Below are 21,967 nucleotides of genomic sequence, written 5' to 3'. Positions count from 1 at the left end.
TAGTTTCCTTGAGTTTTGTTATTATTGCTATGTTTTGACTTTTCAAGGCAGTCTTACTATACTCACCAACATGACCGCAAAACCTTGATCCTCCCTCCTCCCTCTGTCTTCTAGGTGCTGAGGTTTCGGGCATGTACCACTATTCCTGGTTCAAACTTCTTCCTCTTCTCCTCTTTTTTGTTTGTTTTTGAGACAGGGTCCTCTATAGCTCAGCTGTCCTGAAACTCACTGGTAGTTTGTGCTGACTTTGAACTCCTTGACATTCCTGTGCCTCAGTCTCTGGCATACTAGGATTAGAGGCTTGAACTGCCATATCTGGCTAGAAATTGTACTTTTTATTTCATATATTCTTCTATTATAATTTTTTAAAGTGGTTATATATTACTGATATGTAAATCAATAAAACCCAAAGCAAAAAACAAAGATAAGGAATTAGTTCCTGAACAATAAAAACGGTTACCAGGACATTTATCGAAGGTGTTGGAAGAATATTATTGAGAGCATATTACTAAGACTTCAAAATGAGATAGCAACCATAATCTGTATTTTGGGTAGGACTTCTTAGCACTGTTAAAAAACTCTACCTTTCCATTTCATTGCTATGTTCAATCTACACTTCTTACGTGTCTGTGTTCTACAGGTAACTCGAGACCAGATGAAGGTATTTATACAGCAAGAATTTAAGAAAGTTCAGAAAGTGATTGCTGATGAGGAGCAGAAGGCCCTTCACTTAGTGGACATCCAAGAAGCAATGGCCACAGCTCATGTGACTGAGATACTGGCGGACATCCAATCTCACATGGATAGGTTGATGACTCAGATGGCCCAGGCCAAGGAACAACTTGATACCTCTAATGAATCAGCTGAGCCAAAGGCAGAGGTAAATGAAAATGTTGGTGATTTTTAGCAGGAAAACTATAAGGAACCTGACTGTCATATTCATTAGCTATGAAAATGCCTGCTTGTGATCTCTAAACATAATGAACTGAAAAGTTGGGGAGGATTTCAACTAGTATGGACTGAAGAGTGCAGGTATTGGCTACTAGGGTCTATACCTGGCTTTTTGTCCTAGCAAAGTATTATCCAACATAATTTAAAGGATTGTAGTCAGTGGGGCAGATACTAATCATAGTTAAGAAGAGAAGCCAAAAATCTAAACTAGAGAAGAGAGCAAGTGACAGACATAACCCATCTCAAGCTGTGAAATGAATATAGAAATGGTAACTTTTTTTAGACTTGAGAACAGGACTGAATTAGAATGAGTCAGGTAAAGCCTAAAATAGTACTGAGTGAAAAATTGTGGATTTAATTTTGTGACTAGCAAAGGGATGTGGTGATATATTGTTTACCCTAATAAACTTGCCTGAGGATCTGAGGACAGAGCCAGCCACTAGTTCTTACCTCTACGAAATCCTCAGCCTAAAGAGAGTGAGTTCCTGTTCCCTCATGCCTTATATACCTTTCTCTGCCCTGCCATATTACTTCCTGGGATTAAAGGTGTGCGTGCTTCCCAATCAAAGGCATGAGACCTCAAATGCTGGGATTAAAGGTGTGTGCCACCACTGCCTGACCTCTGTGTCTAATCTAGTGGCTGACTCTGTCCTCTGATCCTCAGGCAAATTTATTAGCATACACAATATATCACCACAAAGGGGTGCTTCCCGTTGGGTATTTTATGGATCCATCTGTATTATTGAAGGTATATTTGCTGGATTAAGAGCAGCACATGGGGCTGTGAATTGTGGCACAGCTACTTGGGAGGATGAGAAGGGAGGATCACTTCAGCCAGTATAGTGAGACCCTGTTTCAAAAAGAAAACCAAAATTCTTAAGAAATAAACAAATCAAAAAGTAGAGCACTATTATGAAAAGAAAAGAGAATAACATGAACAAAAGACACAAGATAAATGTGAATCAATATTACTTAACTATATGCATTTCATAACAGGATAAAGTGTTGGGATATTTCAAACATATTTGGACATTTCCAATTGTGTGTGTATATGTATGTGTGTGTATATACATATATATAAATACACATATACATACATATACCATGACAAGCTAAGCATGTTGGTAACTAGCTTTAATTTCAGCACTTAGGAGGCAGAAGCAGTCAGAGCTTTGAGTTGGAGGCCAGACTTGGACTACACAGCTAATTCTAAAAAGCCAACCAAGAATATACAGGCATGGGGGAGGAAGATCTGGAAAGATGGCTCAGCAGTTAAGATAACTTACTGCTCTTGCTGGGGACCCAGGTTTGGTTCCCAGCTTCTACATAGTGGCTTACAACTGTCTGTAACTAATTGCAGAGATCCAGTTTCCTCTGTAAGCTCCTGTATGCACACGTTACATAAACATATACTCAGGCACATATACATAAGGAAAGAAGGGAGAGGGGGAGAGAGGGAGGGAGGGAAAGTAGAAAGGTAGGTAGGTAGGTAGGTAGGTAAGTCAGCCAAAGCAACCATTTTTAAAAAAACACAAAACATCTATTTCAGAGAGAGGCTAGTGTTCAATAGGACTTCATAATGTTAAGTAAAACTTCTGGTCAAACACATGCTAGGTAGGGTGAGGTAGTTTGTCCTATAAGAAAACGTGAGACAGTCCTGCGGGTTTTCCAGGACTGCTGTTGAATTAGTGAGTTCAGCATTAACTGGCAGTCTTACCCAGGCCAAGGAATATATATACTGGCCAGTGAAGGAGTCAGAGTATAGTACCAGACTCAGGCCTTGTCCACGTCAGTCCAACAGGAATATGAGGTACCATTCTACCCATCCAAGACTCTTGATTAGTTTTCATTTGTGTGTGGAAAGAATAGATGTCGTTCTTTTCATGTCAGCCTTCCTAAAATTAGCAGTGTGTGTCTGAATTTCTGGATATACAAGAGAATACTTTATAGTTATTTTATTTAACTCTTAAGACTATATAGATGCTATGTTGGGAATCAAAGAACTACAGAAACACTAACCCAGTGTCATTTAGTTAGTAGAATGGAACCAGAATTTAGAATTAAGTTTGTCTTATTCTACTGCCTGCTTTCCCTTTTCTATGTGTTGTATGTTAAGTATCCTGCTTGTAATGGGAGAAATCAGGAGAATTCACTTAAGGCATTTTAAGGTGAGCTAGTTATTTTGACTGGAAGGGTCAAAAGCAATAACTGTCTCAGATTCCTTTCACATTGAGGCCCTATGTTAAGTTATACTTTCAAAAAGAAAGCTTTCATTTGTGACTAGTTCCCTCTCTTTTATTATTATTCTAAATAATGAATTTAGCTTCTCCATAACATTAACTCTTCTTTAAATACTTCAGCTTATAGAATTATTCTTAGGATACAATAGCTGACAAAGCTTAGACTGACTAGGCTGTGGACACTATGAAGCTATAAGAATAAGAAGAAGGATTCTGGGCTGTAGAGATGGCTCAGAGGTTAGGAGCACCAACTGCTCTTCCAAAGGTCCTGAGTTCAATTCCCAGCACCCACATGGTGGCTCACAACCATCTGTAATGAGATCTGGCACCCAAATAAATAAATAAATAAATAAATAGAAGAAGGATTCTGTTAGGTAGAGCATTTCCAAAGAGCTGTGTCATTAATAGCATCTCATTCCAATTAATTTGGTAATTTATTAGTTAGAGCAAATATCCAATACCTCTCACTCCACAGAGGAACTCTCTTGTTTCCTTTGTACAATACAGAATTAGAAGAAAAATCACCTGTATTTGGAATTTAGTCAAAGGTTTCCTTTTCAATATTTTTATAAATATCAAGCAAACATACAGCAAAATTGGAAGGATTTTCTGGATTACACCCTTATAACCTATCACTTAAGTTCTAATTCACTTACATTTTCCTTATTGCTTATCTGTATTTCTAGTCATCTTTCCAACTTTCCACTTATCAATCTATTTTATTTTTAATGCTAAAAACAGAATGTCAGGTCTCATGATGCCACTTGGTAAAGCATTTGCCTAGCATTCTTGAAGCCCTGGGTTTGATTCTAGCACCATATAAAACTAATGTGTTGGGGCACACAGTATTCAGGAAGTGGAGACAGGATTAGAAGCTCAAGGTCATCCTTGGCCACATAAGTTTAAAACCAGTCTGGGATACGTGAGAGCCTATCTAACAAAACAAAGCAAAGAAAGAGAACTGAGCTTCTGGTTCTTCAGTGGAGTCATGATCATGTTTCATTTTACTCCTTTCTCTAATCCCTGAATGAAAGTCACTTAACAGAGGGGAAAAGATTCAGTACTGTAGCATGAATCTTAAAAGGTCTTATTAATAAAAACAAACCTGGAGCCAAATATTGGGTTAAAGCTAGAAGATCAGAGTGACAGAAGAGGCCACAGCTACCTCCCCTTGCCAGTTTCTCAGCTGATCCTGTTTCCTCAAACTGGAAGTCTATGTGTCCTCATCTGAATGGGTCTCAGCTGAACTGTTGCTAAAAGCCTAAAAGCTTAACCAGGCTAGTTCCTAGTTTTCACGCCTTTTATACCTTTCTGCTTCCTGCCATCACTTTCTGGGATTAAAGGCTCTTGTTACCATGCCTGGCTGTTTCCAGTGTGGCCTTGAACTCACAGAGATCCAGATGGATCTCTGCCCCTGGAATGCTAGGATTAAAGGCATGTGTGCCACCATTTTCTCCCCTCTATATCTAGTGGCTGTTCTATTCTCTGACCCCAGATAAGTTTATTAGGATACATAATATATTTGGGGAGCACAATATCACCACATAGTACGACCTGAGAACTTTGAACTTAAAGACCTACAAGGCAGAGTGTTACCAAGAATCCCATCCTTCCTGTATTTCCTAGCTTGGGTGTTCTACAAAATGGAAACACTAACAGACACAGACAGAAAGGGAATTCCCAAGAAAAATCTACTGTCTGTAACCAAAGAACTTGGAAAAGTGTTATCCAGTTCTAGAGAAATCTTTTGATCATACCTGCCTTTTCTAGAGTAAATACATAAAGAGCTCACTGCTCATCAGCCCCAGTTAGCACTATTGCAGTGGAGCTAGTGGACTGAATATCTGATATCTATGTTCCCCTACAGTAACAAGTTATCTTTTTCTCTTTGATATAATTTATTTCTATTTTATGTGCATTGGTGTTTTGCCTGTATGTATTTCTGGCAACTGTCTGGAACTGGAGTTACAGACAGTTGTGATTTGTGTGGGTACTGGGAATTGAACCCAGGTCCTCTAGAAGAACAGCCAGCCCTCTTAACCACAGAACCATCTCTCCAGCCACCACAAGTTATCTTTATTTCTCCATGGAACTTTTAGGCAAAACCTTATTTTCTGCTTATGCCCTTTCTCCTCTCAGTAGTAAGGCTCATTTGACATGCACCTGTAGGTGGAACTCTAACGTTACTCCTGACTGCTTTTTCAATAAGGAAGTACTAATAGCCTTCCCTGTGGAGACTGTTTGCAGAGCTCTATTTCCTCTTACCCTGTGTTAACAAGCCACTGCTCCTCCACTCCAGGATCAGTGGATGGAAACTTGCTTACACTCTGCTCTGTAGTAATGAGTTGGCACCTCTCCCTTTCCATAGCTAACTGTGGAAACTAGAGTGGAGTACTGTCATCTGTGCCAGGCAGAGGCATGTACACTAAGTTAGCATTTAAACCAGAGTCCACAAAAGTAGTTCAGGACATACTCATTCTGAACTTAACAGGTTGATGACCTTCTAAAATAGAAGGTTATAAATAGTTACAGATTGCTGTAATACAACTTAGTATTTTCAGGGTATAGTCCAAAATTACTCATTACATTGATAAAACCCCAACTGTAAGGAAAAAAGCACATGGCAGCAACAAGATTATGGAGCTATTAGAATTATCAGACAAGGACAGCTATCATAACAATGGATATTTACAAGCACCTGGGAAACAGGTGATGCAGAAAAGGACCAAATGATAATATAAAATTTAAAACCATGATAACTGACAATGCTTAGTGGTAGAACACTTACATAGCATGTGTTAGACAGACCCTGGGTTCTCTGTCCAGTATCACATAGATAAACACACAGAGACATGACAAAGAAGTCATTGCATGGGCTCTTTAGCAAATTGGAGACATCAGAAAAGAATTGGTGAATTTGAAGACAATTTGATAGTGATCCATTGTTATCAAAAGATTAAAAAGCAATTGAACTAAGCTTCAGGGGCCCATGGGACAATAACAAAGGGCCTGCCTGATGCTCATTTAATCAAGAGGCAAGAAAGAAATGTTAAGCTAAAAAAGTCTGAAAAATAATAATGGTGCCCAACATTCAGTTGGAAATGTAAACCTTCAAATTTAAGAAGCAGAGCAAACCCAAACAATATAAACTCTTAAGAAATCCACACTAGGACATACCAGATTAGACTTTTGAAAACTAATTAAAAGGGAATATGCCTTGAATACAGAGCTCCTGAAGAGAAATGACAGAAAGGTTTTCGGGATAGAGGTGAACTGTTGCTTCAAACTTGCCATGTGGCTGAGGATAACCTCTGGGTTATCTCCTGCCTCTATTTCCCAAGTGCTGAGATTTGAGACATATGCCGCCTTCTTCCATTTGTGTTGTCCAGAGGATGGAATCCAGAGCTTTGTGCTTGCTGGACACACTGTCAATTGAGTATATGCCCCAAACCCTTCCAGTTTTTGAAAGGAGAGTTCTGACTTGCAATGAGATAGGTAATCCTAGAAAAGGTGGTTTCTGTGGAGAAATTAATAAAAATAAAATGTGTATATATCTTAAGCATTTACTTTGAATTTTAAAATTTACTAGTTTTGACTTTGAGTCCAGGTATTTTTAGAAAAATGTGAGTTTGCTAATTGAAGTTGAATGTCAGATTCTAAGTATGAACTACATCTACTACCATTTTAAAAGCCCAGTTAGGACGAGAGCATAGCTCAATGGAAGTGTTTACATAGCATGTTAAGGCTCTGGGTTTGATTCCCAGCACCCTGAGAAATCAACAATAAACTATTGCCTAAACTATCTAGTGTTACTCCATAGTGAAGGAGATACGATTCAAAGCAAGTTAAATGTAGAATCTTAAACGTTGTAATTTAAGTTTTGTGGTATTTTGCATGTTCCACCTATACTCAAAATTGTTACTAATTTTTACTATCTTTAATGAATACTGTGAAGCATTTAAATTCTCAAAAAACAACTCTTGGGGACAACGGTTGTCTCTCTTACATTCATTTTCGTTATTTAACTTGTCATGATGATTGCAGGTTTACCTGAATAAGCAGATTTGGGATTCAACTTGAACTTAGTGAACCTGGTGGAAGTAGAAAGAAAGGGTCACATTAGAGTGCATTGTGTCATCCAAGAGCATTCATGATGTTGGAAGGAGGGATTTGGGAATAATGCTTAATCTAACAAGTCACTTCTGATATTTGTAGCCAGAATTAACTTATAATGGCAATACAAATTATTCTTAAATCCTGTTCTATCTTTGCCTGAACTCCTAAGTAATTATTTACTATATACTTATGCACCCTAGATACGAACAAAACTTTTTCAAATGGTTGAAATCCATTGAGGGAGACACCATGTGGTGCTGTCACCATCAGTTTTTTTTAGCTGCTAGGTGAAAAGAATGAACTCCACAGACACAAAGAGTAGAAAAGAGCATTATTTTCCCCAAGCTCTCAGTGAGGAAGTTACTGAGTCAGGCCTGATCTTAAAGGAGTGCCTAGAATTAGCAAGGTTTTCAGGATAGAGGTGAACTGTTGTTCAAATCTTAGATGGTCTTTTAATAAAAAACCCAGAGCTAGATATTAGGGTGAAAGCTGAAAGATCAGAGAAGCAGAGCAGCCAGCTACTAGTTCTTACCTCTACGAAATCCTCAGCCTAAAGAGAGTGAGTTCCTGTTCCCTCATGCCTTATATAACTTTCTCTGCTCTGCCATATGACTTCCTGGGATTAAAGGTGTGTGTGTGTGTACTTCTTAAGCAAAAGCATGAGACCTCAAATGCTGGGATTAAAGGTGTGTGCCACCACTGCCTGACCTCTGTGTCTAATCTAGTGGCTGGCTCTGTCCTTTGATCCCCAGGCAAGCTTTATTAGGGTACACTATATCACCACAGTGAACATTTGGGGTAGCAAGACTAGCATGTGTACATCTTTTACCAGCAAGTTATAGCCATCTGGATGTCTGGTGAAGCTGTCTAAATAGACTTACACATCTTTTACCAGCAAGTTATAGCCATCTGGATGTCTGGTGAAGCTGTCTAAATAGACTTACACTTTGTTCATTGTTTCAGTAGTGAAACCTTTGTTCTGGCATTCTGCATGCTTTGTAGTAGTGACTGTTGTTTCTGAGAAAGGTGGAAATACAACAAAACTGCCTTTTCTTTCCTCTCCTGTTTCCTGATGAACAATATCAATTAGTAATTCAGAAGAAGCTCAGTAATGGTCCCCATTATTGGACACTATATCACATACTTGTTTAGAAAACTGAATCTGGAAATGTTAATTATCAAACTTTAATCCTGGGATTAATGCGAGATTGTTTTTATAACTCAAAAATCCTACTCAATCTCATACAAGCCTTCCTATGTAGGTAAGATTCTAATTCACCACCCTTCTTCCTCAGCCTTAAGTGCTAGAACTGAGGGTATGTGTACCATGAAATACACAAATCCCATCTCATAACCATTGTACCAAGATGTGTGACTGTGAAGAGAACTTGCTTTAAATCATGGGAGTATATTTAGATGTATTTTCTTTCCTACAAGGTTCTCTTAGGTAGTTATGTTTAAATAGCCAAAGATAATTGGAAAATTTTGTTGAGGTTTAATTGTGTCATTGGTAGTTATATAACTCACGAAATTTAAATTATATGACTTTCTTTGCTGTATTATAGTACTCTTGAGATGTATTAATTGATCAAAATGCAACTTATATCACCCCTGTATCAGCCTTTCTACTTTCTACTACTTTGCCCCCTGTTCTCATTGAAGTACAAATGATTAGTGCCCTTACAATATTGAAACTCTCTGAAAAGAAATGCCCTTCTTTTTAATCTCCAGTACATAGAATGATTAAATCACTTTCCTGGTTGGAGCTTCCTTTACAGGCCTAATGTCTGGTAATCTGTCTTTATCCCACTTGCACTCTTAAACCCACACTGCCCAGAATACATAGACACATCCTCCTTTTCTTGTTCCACAGAACCCAAATTCTGTCCCTCCCTTCATTTCATCTATCTTATCATCTATCTATGAAACTATTATGTCTTTGCTCTTGTTATTCCAGTGTTGTTCTTACTGTCCTATCAATCGTCTATCTATCTATCTATCTATCTATCTATCTATCTATCTATCTATCTAACTATCTAACTGTGTGGCTATATTAATTAAACTGTTATGCATTTCTCTTGTTAGTCCAGTCTTCTTCCCACTTTTTAGTATTGTCAGCCTGGGAGAATCCTGCTTATCTCAAGTATCAATGTACATGTCACCCTCTCTTCCCTTTTGTCCCTGAAGTCATTCTGTTTTATGCCTTCAGTAGAGCCCATAACATACTTAGTTTATTTTCTGTGTACATGAGCCCCTTGTTGAGACCTCATAGAAGGTTAGATCATTGTCCTTAGCACTTATACACACTTTTTTTTTAAATGATCCATACTAAATTACTACTGATATTAATCAGTAACCTTTATTAACAATGTCCTCTCTGGCACTATGTATGCTTAGCAATTTTGAGCATTATTTAATCCTCATATTGATCCTATTAATTCAGAGACAGTTATTACCTCACTTTATAAACTAGGAGGTTGAATTTGAAAGAGGCAGAATAACATGGCTAGAGTAACACAGCAAGTAAGTGATAGAGCCAAGATTTGAACCCACAGTGTCTGGTTCCAGCTTATACAAGTTGGAATCATTTATTAATTGATTCTCTGGGGAGTGCAACCAGAAGGTATGTTCTCTACTGAAATCAACCCTAAATTACTGAAGAAGGGAGTGTGAAAGGTACTTTGTCACTAGAAGGATGAATGAACTGCCATGGGAAAGGCTTCAAAGTCATTTGAAAGCTCTCATTTTGTTACAGAGGGAGATGCCAAATAATCTGCTGTGAGGGTTACTGATCAAGTTAGGTCAAGAAAATGAAACAACTAGAAAAAGAATACACATTTTTGCAGAATGAATAAGAAAAAGAGGAAAAGTACTGTTTGGGTAATGAATGAGGTAGATTACTGATGCTCAGACTACCCATTTACAGAGGAGGAAACCAAGGGTCATTTTAACCAGTTAGTGTGTCCCAGTAGCACATCCTCATAAGTCTCAGACTTCAAGAAGAATCTCTATTTCCTGAGTCCTAATTTAGAACTCTTCCTACCTTAGTATGCTGTGTATTAGAACCACTGTGTTCATATTTCAAGAAAAAATGCTAGACCAAGACAGAAATTAAGTTTTTGAAGAAAACAGCTTGATGCTTTTGGAGCTGGTCAGCTTTGCCCAAGACCTGCTGCTATTTTGGGGTTCTTGGTTTGCTCAGATCTAAATACTGCCAGCCATAGAAATAAAAAAGCAAGGCTATTATTTAGACCTCCTAGGTCTGTGCGTTCACATTCAAAGCTTTCAAGGGCAAATTATTAGCCCATCTCTGCTGGGCAGTTTGAACATAAGGATATATTAGTCCTTGTCTTAGCTCTTAGACATCTTTTGGTTTGTCTTTGTTAAGATAAATAAAACAACCTTGATTTTGGTTTGGGCATAAAGAGGAAAATGAAAGAAATCTCAACCAGTTTTTACCAACAATGATTTCTAACACTGTTTCTTCTTTTTATTTCAGGGTGAAGAAGAAGGACCCAGGTAAGATGACATTTTTGCTGCTTGTCTATTTTCAGAAGTGGAATGACATTTGTGACCTTCTAATGCCTCCTGAAATATAGATAAGTAAAGGACAGCAGAGAAAAGGAATATCTGTCTTAATCCAGGGCTGTGAGGCCTTTATTCTGTAGGACTCCCATCTCCTTCCCTGTCTGTGTCATTTTCTGCCTGTAAACTTCAGATAAAGGTAGACTTGAAAGTATATGGTGACAGAGACTTTGCTTTGTTCTTTAGCACATTCAGAGTCCCTTGTTAAGAAGAGCGGGCTCTGTATTTGAATGATACTAGACTATCAGGTGGACCTACTAAACTTACAGTGTTCTTTTTTGATAGAAATTAGATTTTGTCACTGTGCTCTAGACTGTACATTATTTCTGTCACGATGAATGTCAAAATAAGTTCTAGGTCATAGGTATAAAAAACTTTATTTGGCTGGGTGGTGGTGGTGCAGGTGCAGGCACACGCCTTCAATCCCAGCACTCAGGAGGCAAAGGCAGGTGGAGCTCTGTGAGTTCGAGGCCAGCCTGGTCTATAGACTGTCCAGCAAGTTCCAGGACAGGCTCCAAAGCTACACAGAGAAACTCTGTCTTGGAAAAAAAAAAAAAAGAAAGAAAGAAAAAAGAGAAGAAGAAGAGAGAGAAGAGAAGAGAGAAGAGAAAGAAAGAAAGAAGAAAGAAAAAAAATTTAAGGAGCGGGAAGGAGGCCTTTGTACTTTTCTATGTCAACAATTGAAGAAATTTAACAGAGCATTTATTATTGCCTCAGCCTTTAGTAAACTTGGACCTGACTTTCCTTTCTTCTCTTTCCATCTGCTTGAGCAGTGAGAAAAGACTAGGAAATGCTGCAGCTGTGCCATCAAGCAAACTGTACTGTCCAGGCAGGCCCCATCTGTCATGCAGACTAATAGACTTAAGACAGGGAGATAGCAGAAAGGGTGTCTCTGCTATTTGAACTTTTATTTTAACCATACACACAGCCTTTCTAATGAATTTGAAGTAGAACCCCAATGAGTATAAAACATTTTTCTTTATGTGGAGTTAAGACTGTATCCCTTGGTGAACCACTGACTTCATCCTAGTAGAGCCTGAGCGGCTTCTAAAGAGACCAGTGTTCCTCAGAACTCAGTGCCAGATTCACTAATGGAGCTCCATTCCTTCTTAAACCTAAATGAACTGTCCAGGATTGCCCGTGGAGCCAGTGTTTCACTCTGGTTTTATTTCCAAACAACGAATGTAGTTCCTCTTTGCTCCTGTCTCAGGTGCTATTTGTTGTTTTCCTGTCGCTGTAATGAAATATGCCCTGACCAAAGCAGTTTACTAGAGAAAGGGTTCAAGGTACAGTCCATTATGGTGGGGAAGTCAAGGCAATAGGAACTCGAAGCAGCTGGTCACATTGCATCTGCAGCAGAAGAAAAGAGCAGTGAATGCTTGGGCTCACCCCACCTTTTCATTTTATATTGTCTGAGATCCCAACTAGGGAATGGTGCCACTCACAGTGGGAAGGCCTTCCCACTGCACTTACCTGACCAAGATAGTGCCTTACAGTCATGCTCAGAAGCCAGTCTAACCCACATGATCCCTCCCAAGTTTACATAGAGGTTTGTCTAATGAGTAATTTTAGATCCTGTCAGGTTGACAGTTAAAGCTGATTACCACATTTTGAACTTCTCCCTCACTTTAAATGTATTGTTTAAGAATTTTATACAGGAATATAATGTGTTTTGACAGATCTACTCCCTACTTCCTCCTCTCCAACTTTTTCCATATCCCCACAATCACTTTTACCTTCCAACTTCTTGTGTTCCTTTTAAACCCAGAGTCCATTTAGTGCTGCCAGTGTGTGCATGGGTGTAGGACCATCCTGTGGAACATGGGCAACCTATCAAAAGTCACCGCCCAGAAGAAACTGGATGGTTTTCTTCCCCCAGCAGCCATCAGTTGCCAATAGGTCCTCACCTAGGGGTGTGACTTTGTGAGCCTCTCCCTCTTCCATTCTGGGATTTTTGGCTGGCTTGATTTCGTGCAGGCCTTGCGCATACAGTCATAGGCACTGTGAGTTCATGTGTGTAGAGGGCTGTCATGTCCTGAAACACTGTTTTGTAGTAACTCTGACTCTTAAAATCTTTCCACCCTATTCTCTAGTGATCCCCTGAGGCTTTTGCAGAGAAGGGCATGATACAAATGTCCTATTTAGGGCTGAGCAGTCTATGGTATCTTCTTAGTCTCTGCATATTGATCAATTGTGAGTCTTTATGTTAGTCACTATTTGCTGCAAAAAGAAGCTTCCCTGATAAAGGTTGAAAATACACTAATTTATAGCTATAAAGATAAATATTTAGGGAGCAGTTTAAAATGATGTCCGTTAAGGAGCCTACCCAGCTGCGGATTCTTGGTCCAGTTAACAGTAGCAGGCATGCATTCCATTTTGTGGATTGAGCCTTAAATCCAACCAGAAAAGTGCTCAGTTACTCCTGGATTATTGGTCCCACTATTCCCCATGGGCATATCTTGTAAGATTTACAGCGAGTTAGATTATTGAGTACATCATTCCCCATAAGCCTGTATGGTATCTTCACTACTGTGGAAGCTAGCCACTAGAGATGAATCTTCTAGGTCAGTGCCAGCTCAATTTCTCTACATCTACTGACTCAAATATGTGGTATCTTCAACAATAGGCCTTACCATCAAATTCTGGAGAGGTAACCAAGAACAATGCCAATAGCCTGTAATGTTTTGGGAAAGTCTATGGGACTTCACTGATGGATAGGAAGTAACCCATACCTGGCACTATTGAACCCCTTTCTTAAGATGTTCCAAATCATGTCCTGGATCTACATCTTTTGGTACTTCCTTCTCTTAAAAACTGTAATTCTCGGCTTCCACTTTAGAACTACAGGGAAATAACGAGCTCTGGTTTGCTGTTGTTCAAGCCAGAAGCATCATGCATTAAACCTACAGAGCCTCAGAGAATCCCTTCAGATTCTACCTGAAAACATTTTCAGGAACAGTCTTGCTCTATATTATGGTTCCTTCCCTCACTATCTCCTTCCCATTTTTTTTATTCCTTTAAAATGTGTTTGTGGGAGCTGAAGAAATGGCTCAGCAGTTAGGAGAAATAATGGCTCCCACATGGCACCTCACAGCCATCTGTAACTCTAATTCCAGGAGATCTGATGCCCTCTTCTAGCCTTTGTGGGTTCCTGTTCACATGGGATACACATAAATTCATACAGTCGCTTACATACAAAAATAAAGAAGTAAACATTAAAAATGTATTTTTATGATCCTGCTGTAGCACAGGTACTGTGCTACATACACACTGTTATACCCATAATGGTGACTAAGGCAGACATGGTACCTACTTTGGTGCATTTAGAGTCTAGATAGAAGAGGCGAGCTTGTAAAGCAGCAGTATGGAAGAAATGCTGTGGTAAGGGAAGTCCAAGCTGCTTGAGTAAAGGATTAAACCAGAAAAATAAGGAAGGAAGGAAAATAAAGAGGGGAGACGAAAGAAGGAAAGAAGAGAGAGTGTATGAATGTGAATAAATGAATCGAATGAATGGGGAGCCCTAATAGAAAAGGGTATATATGGACAGAGGTCTGGAAGATGAGAAGGCGGGCAAAGGATGAGCATGGGTTAGTTGTTGTGGGTCAAGGAAAATTCTTATGTAAAAGCCCTAGACAAGAGAAAGTAGAAGATAAAAAGCACACTGTCGTAATTTTGGACTTAGAAGCCTTCTTTGGGTGTTTGCACTTCCTAGCGTCAGTGGAAAGCCATTAAAGAATTTTAAACCATAGGCCTGTAATCCCAGCATTCAGGAAGTAGAGGCAGAAGGATCAACAGTTTGAGGCAAGCCTTGTTAGCCTGGGCTACATGAAGTTTTTCCCAAAAAGAGCAGAAACAGCACTTTGAACAAAAACTGGCCTGAGCAGCTTTGTAGTTTAGATGTCTCTGCTTTGTTTTCAGAATAGAAAATGGACTGGAGGTTTTGTTTTGTGTTCTGCAACAAAATCCATGAGAGTGGGTGCTACATAAGGATATTGATTAGCTTATAGTTGTGAAGGTTGTAGGGGCCATGGCACCACTATCTGATTGGTGCTGGTGAGGACCTCATTGTGCATGGCATCATAGTAGCTTGAATATGTGCAGAAGAAAGGCTCATAGGGAGGTTTTCTTAGAACTAACCCAACTCCATAGGACTAAATTAATTCCTTCCCAGGGTGGTGCCTCAGTGGCCAAGTCACATTCCACTAGGCTTCACCCTTTAAAGGTTACCTTACCTCTGGATATGGCCACACTGGGGACAAATGTGCAGCATGTGAATCTCAAGGACAGAACATGTCTAAGCCATAGCACTAGACTTGTAATGATAGGGTTTGGACACCAAATTCTCCATGGCACTTCGCCCCTTTATTCTCTAGGTTCTTGAAATCTAGGGCAGACACAGCTCTAGACTTTCTTTCCTCTAAAGAGCGTTCAAGCAAGACCATGCTAAGAGACAAGAGCTCTGCAGAAGTACTAGGAAGGTTCCATGGGATAGCAAATGGCTTTTCTATCCTGACAGAGCTTGACTCGGCTGAACTTTCCAGTGTGCTATGGCCACATTCCAAAGTCACATTGATTAGGAGAGTAAAAGGATACATGCAGAGACGTGAGAAACTAGTTTTCAAGTTTAACTGCAGATACCTTAGTGTCATTTTGACAAGGCATAAAGTTTCTTTACTAGTAACTAAGATGTTAAGCTCTCTCCCTCAAGCCAGACTGCCATGGATGTCAGCAGAATTCTCTTGGACTAGGATTTGACAAAACCTTTTTCAGTATTGTGTGTACTTGAGAGGGTGTTCTAAACTGGCAAAAAGAGGGAAGGGGATTTTTTTTTGGTTTTTCGAGACAGGGTTTCTCTGTGTAGCTTTGGAGCCTGTCCTGGAACTCACTTTGTAGCCCAGACTGGCCTTGAACTCCCAGAGATCCGCCTGCCTCTGCCTCCCGAGTGCTGGGATTAAAGGCGTGCGCCACCACCGCCTGGCGGGAAGAGGATTCTTACTTTCTTTTTAACCTTTAAATTCATGCTTATTGGTTCCATTCAGCTTATTTGTGTTGAACTATCATTTGGCTCAATCTATTCCAATTAGTACTTCAGGGCAGATGCCTTTGATCTAAAATTTCTTTCATGATACACATTTTACCATTTCAACAAGCCAAAGAGAATTTTTTTCCAAAGTTTTCTGTGTTGCTGAGAGATTAAACAAGAGTTTGATGTGTAAAGGAAGAAGGAAGGAAAAGCAGGTCTCCCTGCGTAAAGAATGGCTAAGGAATGAATCTGGAAACTAGGTCCCATATCTAGTCATCCTCTACTGAGGAAGGAACAACAAGAAAATCCCGTATCCTGTGGAATAGATTGTTCTTCCCTTCCACCAGCTGGAATCTTCTTGCCTTCTTTCCTCCAGTTTTGACCTTCTAGGCTGTTTGATAAGATATAGCCAGATACTGTGCTTTTGTTTATGCTTGTTCTCTACCAAGTTTTACTGTATAGTTGTCTAGCAAATTAACAACAGCAATAATAATTGTAGCTACCCTGCATTGAAGGTTTATTATGTCCGAAGTCCTTACTATATATCTTCATTTAACTTCATGCAAATCTCATGATATAATTATCCCACTTGTCAAATGAGGACATATTAATAAATTCTCAGAGAGATCACAAGCTAGTTAGTAAGTAGCAGAACTAGGAAGTGAGTCTGATCTGTTTTCGGGGCTCATTTGGACTGTCTGCAGAAGGCAAACACAAGGCTCTTTGTGACTCCAGGGTGAAAACCAAGAGAATTCACACACAGTCCTTCGAGTATCACTTCCTCTAACCTGGGGATCGTGATTCACTGATGTGTAATTGCTGTGGCCTGTTTTCTGAAAATGATTTCTCTTGTGCTTAGCTCCTGTACTTATCCAGGGATATCTATTTAATCCCCACAATGTCTCCTGAGCACCAGCACCAAGAGGATTCTCTAGGGAGCCAAGCACGCCTTTGTTTTACGTCACAGGATAGTTGCATATTGCTTGCTGTGTGTTAGCTAGTCCTCAGATCATGATACACAGCCATATGGCTGGCAAGGATCCTCAGAGGGTATGGTAGAGCAAAAGACTTAATACGTAGACCATGGATATTACCTATATGGAGTCATCTCGTAAGAAGGTGTCTTTGAAGCCCAGAATGATTTTTTTTTCTTCAAGCAAAAAGCAATTTACACTTTTGGCTGCAATTTTCTGTCTTCTCTGTACTATTATGGGAGATCTTGTGTTCACTGCCTCACAGATTGGCTTCTTCTCTACCCCTGCTGAAGCCTGCTGAGAAGTAATATGTATTTGAGGAGAGAGGGTGGCAGTATGATCAGCTGGTGTGAAAGCAATTGTTTTGTGGGAGTCGGCCAGAGGCAGAGAAAGACCCTTAAACTCTTGTGTTCAGAGGAAAAGGAGCAAGATCAGGATTAAATTTTGATTTGCTGTTGAGGTTTTCTGTGATTTTTCTTTTTAAACTAAGAGGAAAATGGCTTTTTAATAATATCAGCTATAGGGGGAACTTCTGTAGAATTTTCATCTTCAAAGCTGGCTATTATTCAGGCTTAAAGCGCCTGCTGAGATCATTGTGAATGTGACCCGTGCTGATTGTGTGATCAAATAGGAAGCATGTTTGGAAAGAGTAAGAGCAAAAGGTATTAACTTTACCTCTCTTCTCTTCTTGTTTGTGCCCGTGACTGATGGTCACTTAACCTTGTATACTGTTATTTCTCACTCACCTCCTTATCCTACCTTTACCAAGTTTGGGGTTTGTATTAAGTCATTTTTCCATTGTGCAACAAAGTACCCAATAAGGAAGTTACTTTTTCCTAACACACAGTTTCAGAGGCTTTAATCCATTGTCATGGGCTGCCTTGTCCTTGGACCTGTGACAAGCTAGTACATCATGGTAGATAGTAAACTTCCTCTCTTGGTGCCTGGGAGACAAAAATATAGAAGAGCCAGAATCTCAATAGCTCTTGAGGGCACACTCCTATAACCTGGTTCTTCAGCAGACCTCACTTTCTAAGGATGCACTACCTCCCAGTACTGCCAGAGTTGGCAGCCAAGCCTCTATCTAGCACGTAGTCTTTGGGGAATATTTATTAATTTTAGTTGTGTGTGTTTTAATTAGTAATTTTAAAAATTGTAAATCACAGTTTTGTTTCTTTAGTAACAACAATGGTTAAGGAAGAGGAGGCCATTAATTCGTTTGGTTGTGGGGCAGGCATGGGAGTGGTAGGAGAGAGGACATAAAGTAGTTATATTTTAATTAAATAAAAAAATTACCCTGAAGGTGCATGTTATATATTCTACCTTTCCAAAATGAATAACCATATATTTTTCTGACTTCCTAGAGTATATTGAAATAAATGAATTAAGTCACTGATACACACGTTTCTTTTGTCCTCAGGTTGCAAATTGATGGTTTGGTTGTTGCATTCTCTTCATCTTAGGAGGCTTGTCTAAAAGCTGAAGAAAGGAGCTCTGATATTTGTGGGTAGAGTAGAAATTCCTGGGCAGCTTATTATGCAAAGTAAGGTTCCAACATTTAAGTTGGCTTTCAGCCTGGGAGTCTCTTAACTGACATTTCCATGATATAGAACATGGGCTTACTTTGTTTTCCCATGCTGAGTTGGGTTGTTTGTCTCTTCCTGTAGCCATGTGGACAATGAAACTATGCTGCACATTGTGCTGCCTCTCTATACCAAATTAGCCTCCTTGCTAAAGTAATTGGTTTTCAGAAACTCGCCTGAGAGTCACAACTTTATTTTGTGCACGTGTATTAACCATGATAGAATCCATTTGCAGCCAGAAATTTCAGTTAAAATGCCTCTGACATGAATCTGCCTCCAAATGGAAATGCCATGTAGTTATAGCATATACTCTCCTATATAGCTGCCTACTTTTCAGGATTTCATAATGCTAAAGACAAGGCTGGGTAAGAACAGGCTTGGATTGTCACCTTTCCTGCTGTAGCTCTTCTCTAATAAACTTCTACCTGCTGCCCGGCATAGTAGTTATGATGCTGTGCCTATTTCTACAATAGACTTCAAGGCTTATCAAAATGAGGCCCTCCATTGGGAGTTCTGTTTCCTAACTTCCCAAACAGAAGAGATTGCAGAAGAATTCTTTCATTAATTTATCAAGCAAATATCTTAGATTGCCTAAATTGTGCCTAGGCCTATGCTAGGCCTTGGGGATATAAGGACAAAGACTTTTTTTTTCTTATATTTATAAAGGTCTCAAAGTCTAGTTTGAGAGAGCTAAATAAATAATTTTATTATCATATTGAATTGCAGTATAATATTAAGATATTTAAAGAAACATTAATGAATTACCAACTATGTGAGTATATATTTTAAATATTTAGATAAATTAAATCATGTATTGCTAATGATAGCCCTAATAACTGGTTTATATATTTATTATCTTTATTTTTCATCTGAGATGAAAAAATGAGTCACAGAGAAGTTACACATTTATGAAATCATGTTGTTTTAAAAAATGGCAGTCAGCTTCCAAGCTCAAGTAGTTTGACTCCAGAGTGTAATCTATACCATTGCATGATAGTAATCCTATGAAGTAAATCTATTGAGTGTAGTGTACTACTAACTCAAAGAATTCTTCTGGATCTTGGCAAATGGGTAGGACTAGGCATTTTTTGATGGAAAGAATAGGAAGGTCATCCAAGCAGAGAAACCAGCAAATAAAAGGTTACATATGCTGTGTGAGGACTATTGAATGACTGTATGACGGACTGCAGGAGATAAAACTGGTGAGATGTAGAGTGGAGCTTGTAAGGGGCCTGGGATGCTGTGCTGAGACATCAAAAGGTATAGACATTTCCTGTTACACATTACTTCTTGAAGCTGGGATTTCCTGTCCTTCCTCTACTCACCCCTCATAATTTGTAGATTCTTTGTTTGTTTTGAATGCATCTTTCTCCATCAATATATGACATCTGGGCCAGTGAGATGGCTCATCTAGTAACAGGGCTTGCCACCAAGCATAATGAGTCCTGAATTCGGTTCTGGAGACTCACATGATAGAAGTAAAGACTAACTCCCACAACTTTTCATCTGACTCCACATGCATGCTCTGGTATACAATTACCCACATAAATACACACAAAAGAAACATGTAATTTTTAAAATCTGACATCCAATAATATATAACAAACAACACAAAACAGAAAGCATTCTTTTTGTATCTGTTATATGGAAAAATAAAAAATTGAGATAAAACTTTTGTAGAAGGACGTCATTTGATTTGCATTCTATTTATATTCCTATTTTTATAGTTCCTACCTTCTTCTAATTTAAAACCAAGTTTGGAAAATAGTTATCTAATTCCTTTCAAATTAATGGAGAAAGGCAATTTTAATGTACCAACATTTTCCATATGGAGGGCATAGATCTTTTACTTAAAAACTAGTCAAAGAAATTGATGTGAAAGGATGTTATGTTGGTGCTCAGTTAGAACTGATGCTAAGGAGTTTGTCTATGGCCCCACTCTCTTTCTTGTTTGTCTTCCTAGCCATTTGGCTTGGTCCTTAGCAGAATAAGTTTTAGGAAGTTAGAACTCTAGCATCTTTTTAAAGAATAACTATATTTAATGCCTTGTTATGTCCCCCTCACAGCAAAATTGTTCATTGTTTCCTTTTCATTGTGCAAGAAACCTGCTAGTTAGTCTCAAGTGCCTTCTTGCTTCTTTCCAATGAGAGACAGGCAAGAGATAACTGCATATTTCCCTACCCTCTAAGGGTACTTTTTGGGGGGGTGGGAAGAGGTAGGGCAATGGAAACTTTTAATAGGCATTTATATTACATGCTGGGAACAAATAATAGTGGGTTTTGTTTAGTTTTTCTTCCTTTCTTTATCCCATTAGTTTTTGTTGGTATGAGCTGTAGAGTCACTAAGTAGAAGTTTTCTTAACATTAGAACTATAAGGAAGTGATTTCAAAGTTTTAAGAAAGACAAAACTGAATAATAGTGTGTAGTATCTCAAATGGTGAGATTTTTACCGTGAATCAAAAGGTACTTGTTTAGACACCTTAAACATGAGTTTTTATAGGATCACGAAAGAAATGCTTTTTTATTCATAAGCAGGGGATTCAGGCAAGAAAAACACTTTCTTATATAAACGCCCCACTCCCCCAAGTCCTCAGTACCACTACCAGTTCTCTGTAGGTTGCAATGTGGTTGTAAAATGAAAAGCATTTTGTTTCCTTGGTGACTACACGTCTTCTTACACTCTGGTTCCATCACTTCTATTTAAAGGAAAGTGAGATTGAACATGAGAAAAACAGTACAGAGAAGGAGGAGCTGACAAAATTTCAGGGAAGCCAGGCAGGGAAAGTAGCACATCTCAGCATTTCTCTGCTCTGGCTGTTAGATGCATCTTGATCTAGATGTTGTGGGGCAATGTGGCATTTTATCTGACTTAAGGTACTGTCACTCAGACAAGTATAAAGTGACCAAGATGGCAGCTTTGTCCTGTCTTTAAGCATTGTCCAGGATTGATAGTAAACCAGCAACAACAGTGAGAATTCTGAACAGTGAACATTGAGTAGGAGGTAGACCTATGGACTCTTATACTTCTAAAGCAGCTCTTATAGTTATACCCATCACACTTATGGATATGGTAGAATTGATACTTTAAGAAGTTGAGTGATTGACCTATGGCCATACAGTTAGCAAGTAATATTGCTAGGATTAGAAGAACCCAGATCTAGCAAGCTTAAAATTCTCCATGTTTAGCATTTATACTACAGTGCCTTTGTCAGGAGACAGAAGATCTAGATCTTATAACTTGTTGGCTGGGAATTAGTAAAGCTGATGGGCAGTATTATAAAAGTCAACAGGGATTCAGCACTTTATCAGAATTTTCCCTTTCTTTGTCAAATACAAACTAGCAGTATTAAAAAAAAAAAAAAAAAAAGTTGAGATTAGGCTTGCCAAGAAAGTACCTGAAGGAGACTAAACAGGAACTTCAGTCCCTAGACAGGTAAACATTGTTTTACCCCCTGGCTTTTGTAGAGCCAGCAACTGCCATTGCCTCTTCTGAAA

The 21,967-nt window shown here is 39.0% G+C and overlaps 1 protein-coding gene across 1 annotated transcript in view; it reads left to right on the top strand.

Moving 5' to 3' along the window:
• Window positions 1-21,967, top strand: part of Trim44 (tripartite motif containing 44) — a 108,665-nt gene that overhangs the window by 43,075 nt on the left and 43,623 nt on the right. Inside the window, 2 exon segments of the mRNA XM_037205042.1 lie at window positions 641-880; window positions 10,807-10,826. Of these exon segments, the coding sequence (XP_037060937.1) occupies window positions 641-880; window positions 10,807-10,826 (260 nt within the window).

Source organism: Peromyscus leucopus, chromosome 4 (genome assembly GCF_004664715.2).
Source record: "Peromyscus leucopus breed LL Stock chromosome 4, UCI_PerLeu_2.1, whole genome shotgun sequence".
Lineage (NCBI taxonomy): Eukaryota > Metazoa > Chordata > Mammalia > Rodentia > Cricetidae > Peromyscus > Peromyscus leucopus.
The sequence above is the reverse complement of the archived record's forward strand: the minus strand, read 5'-3'. Positions and strand labels throughout refer to the sequence as shown.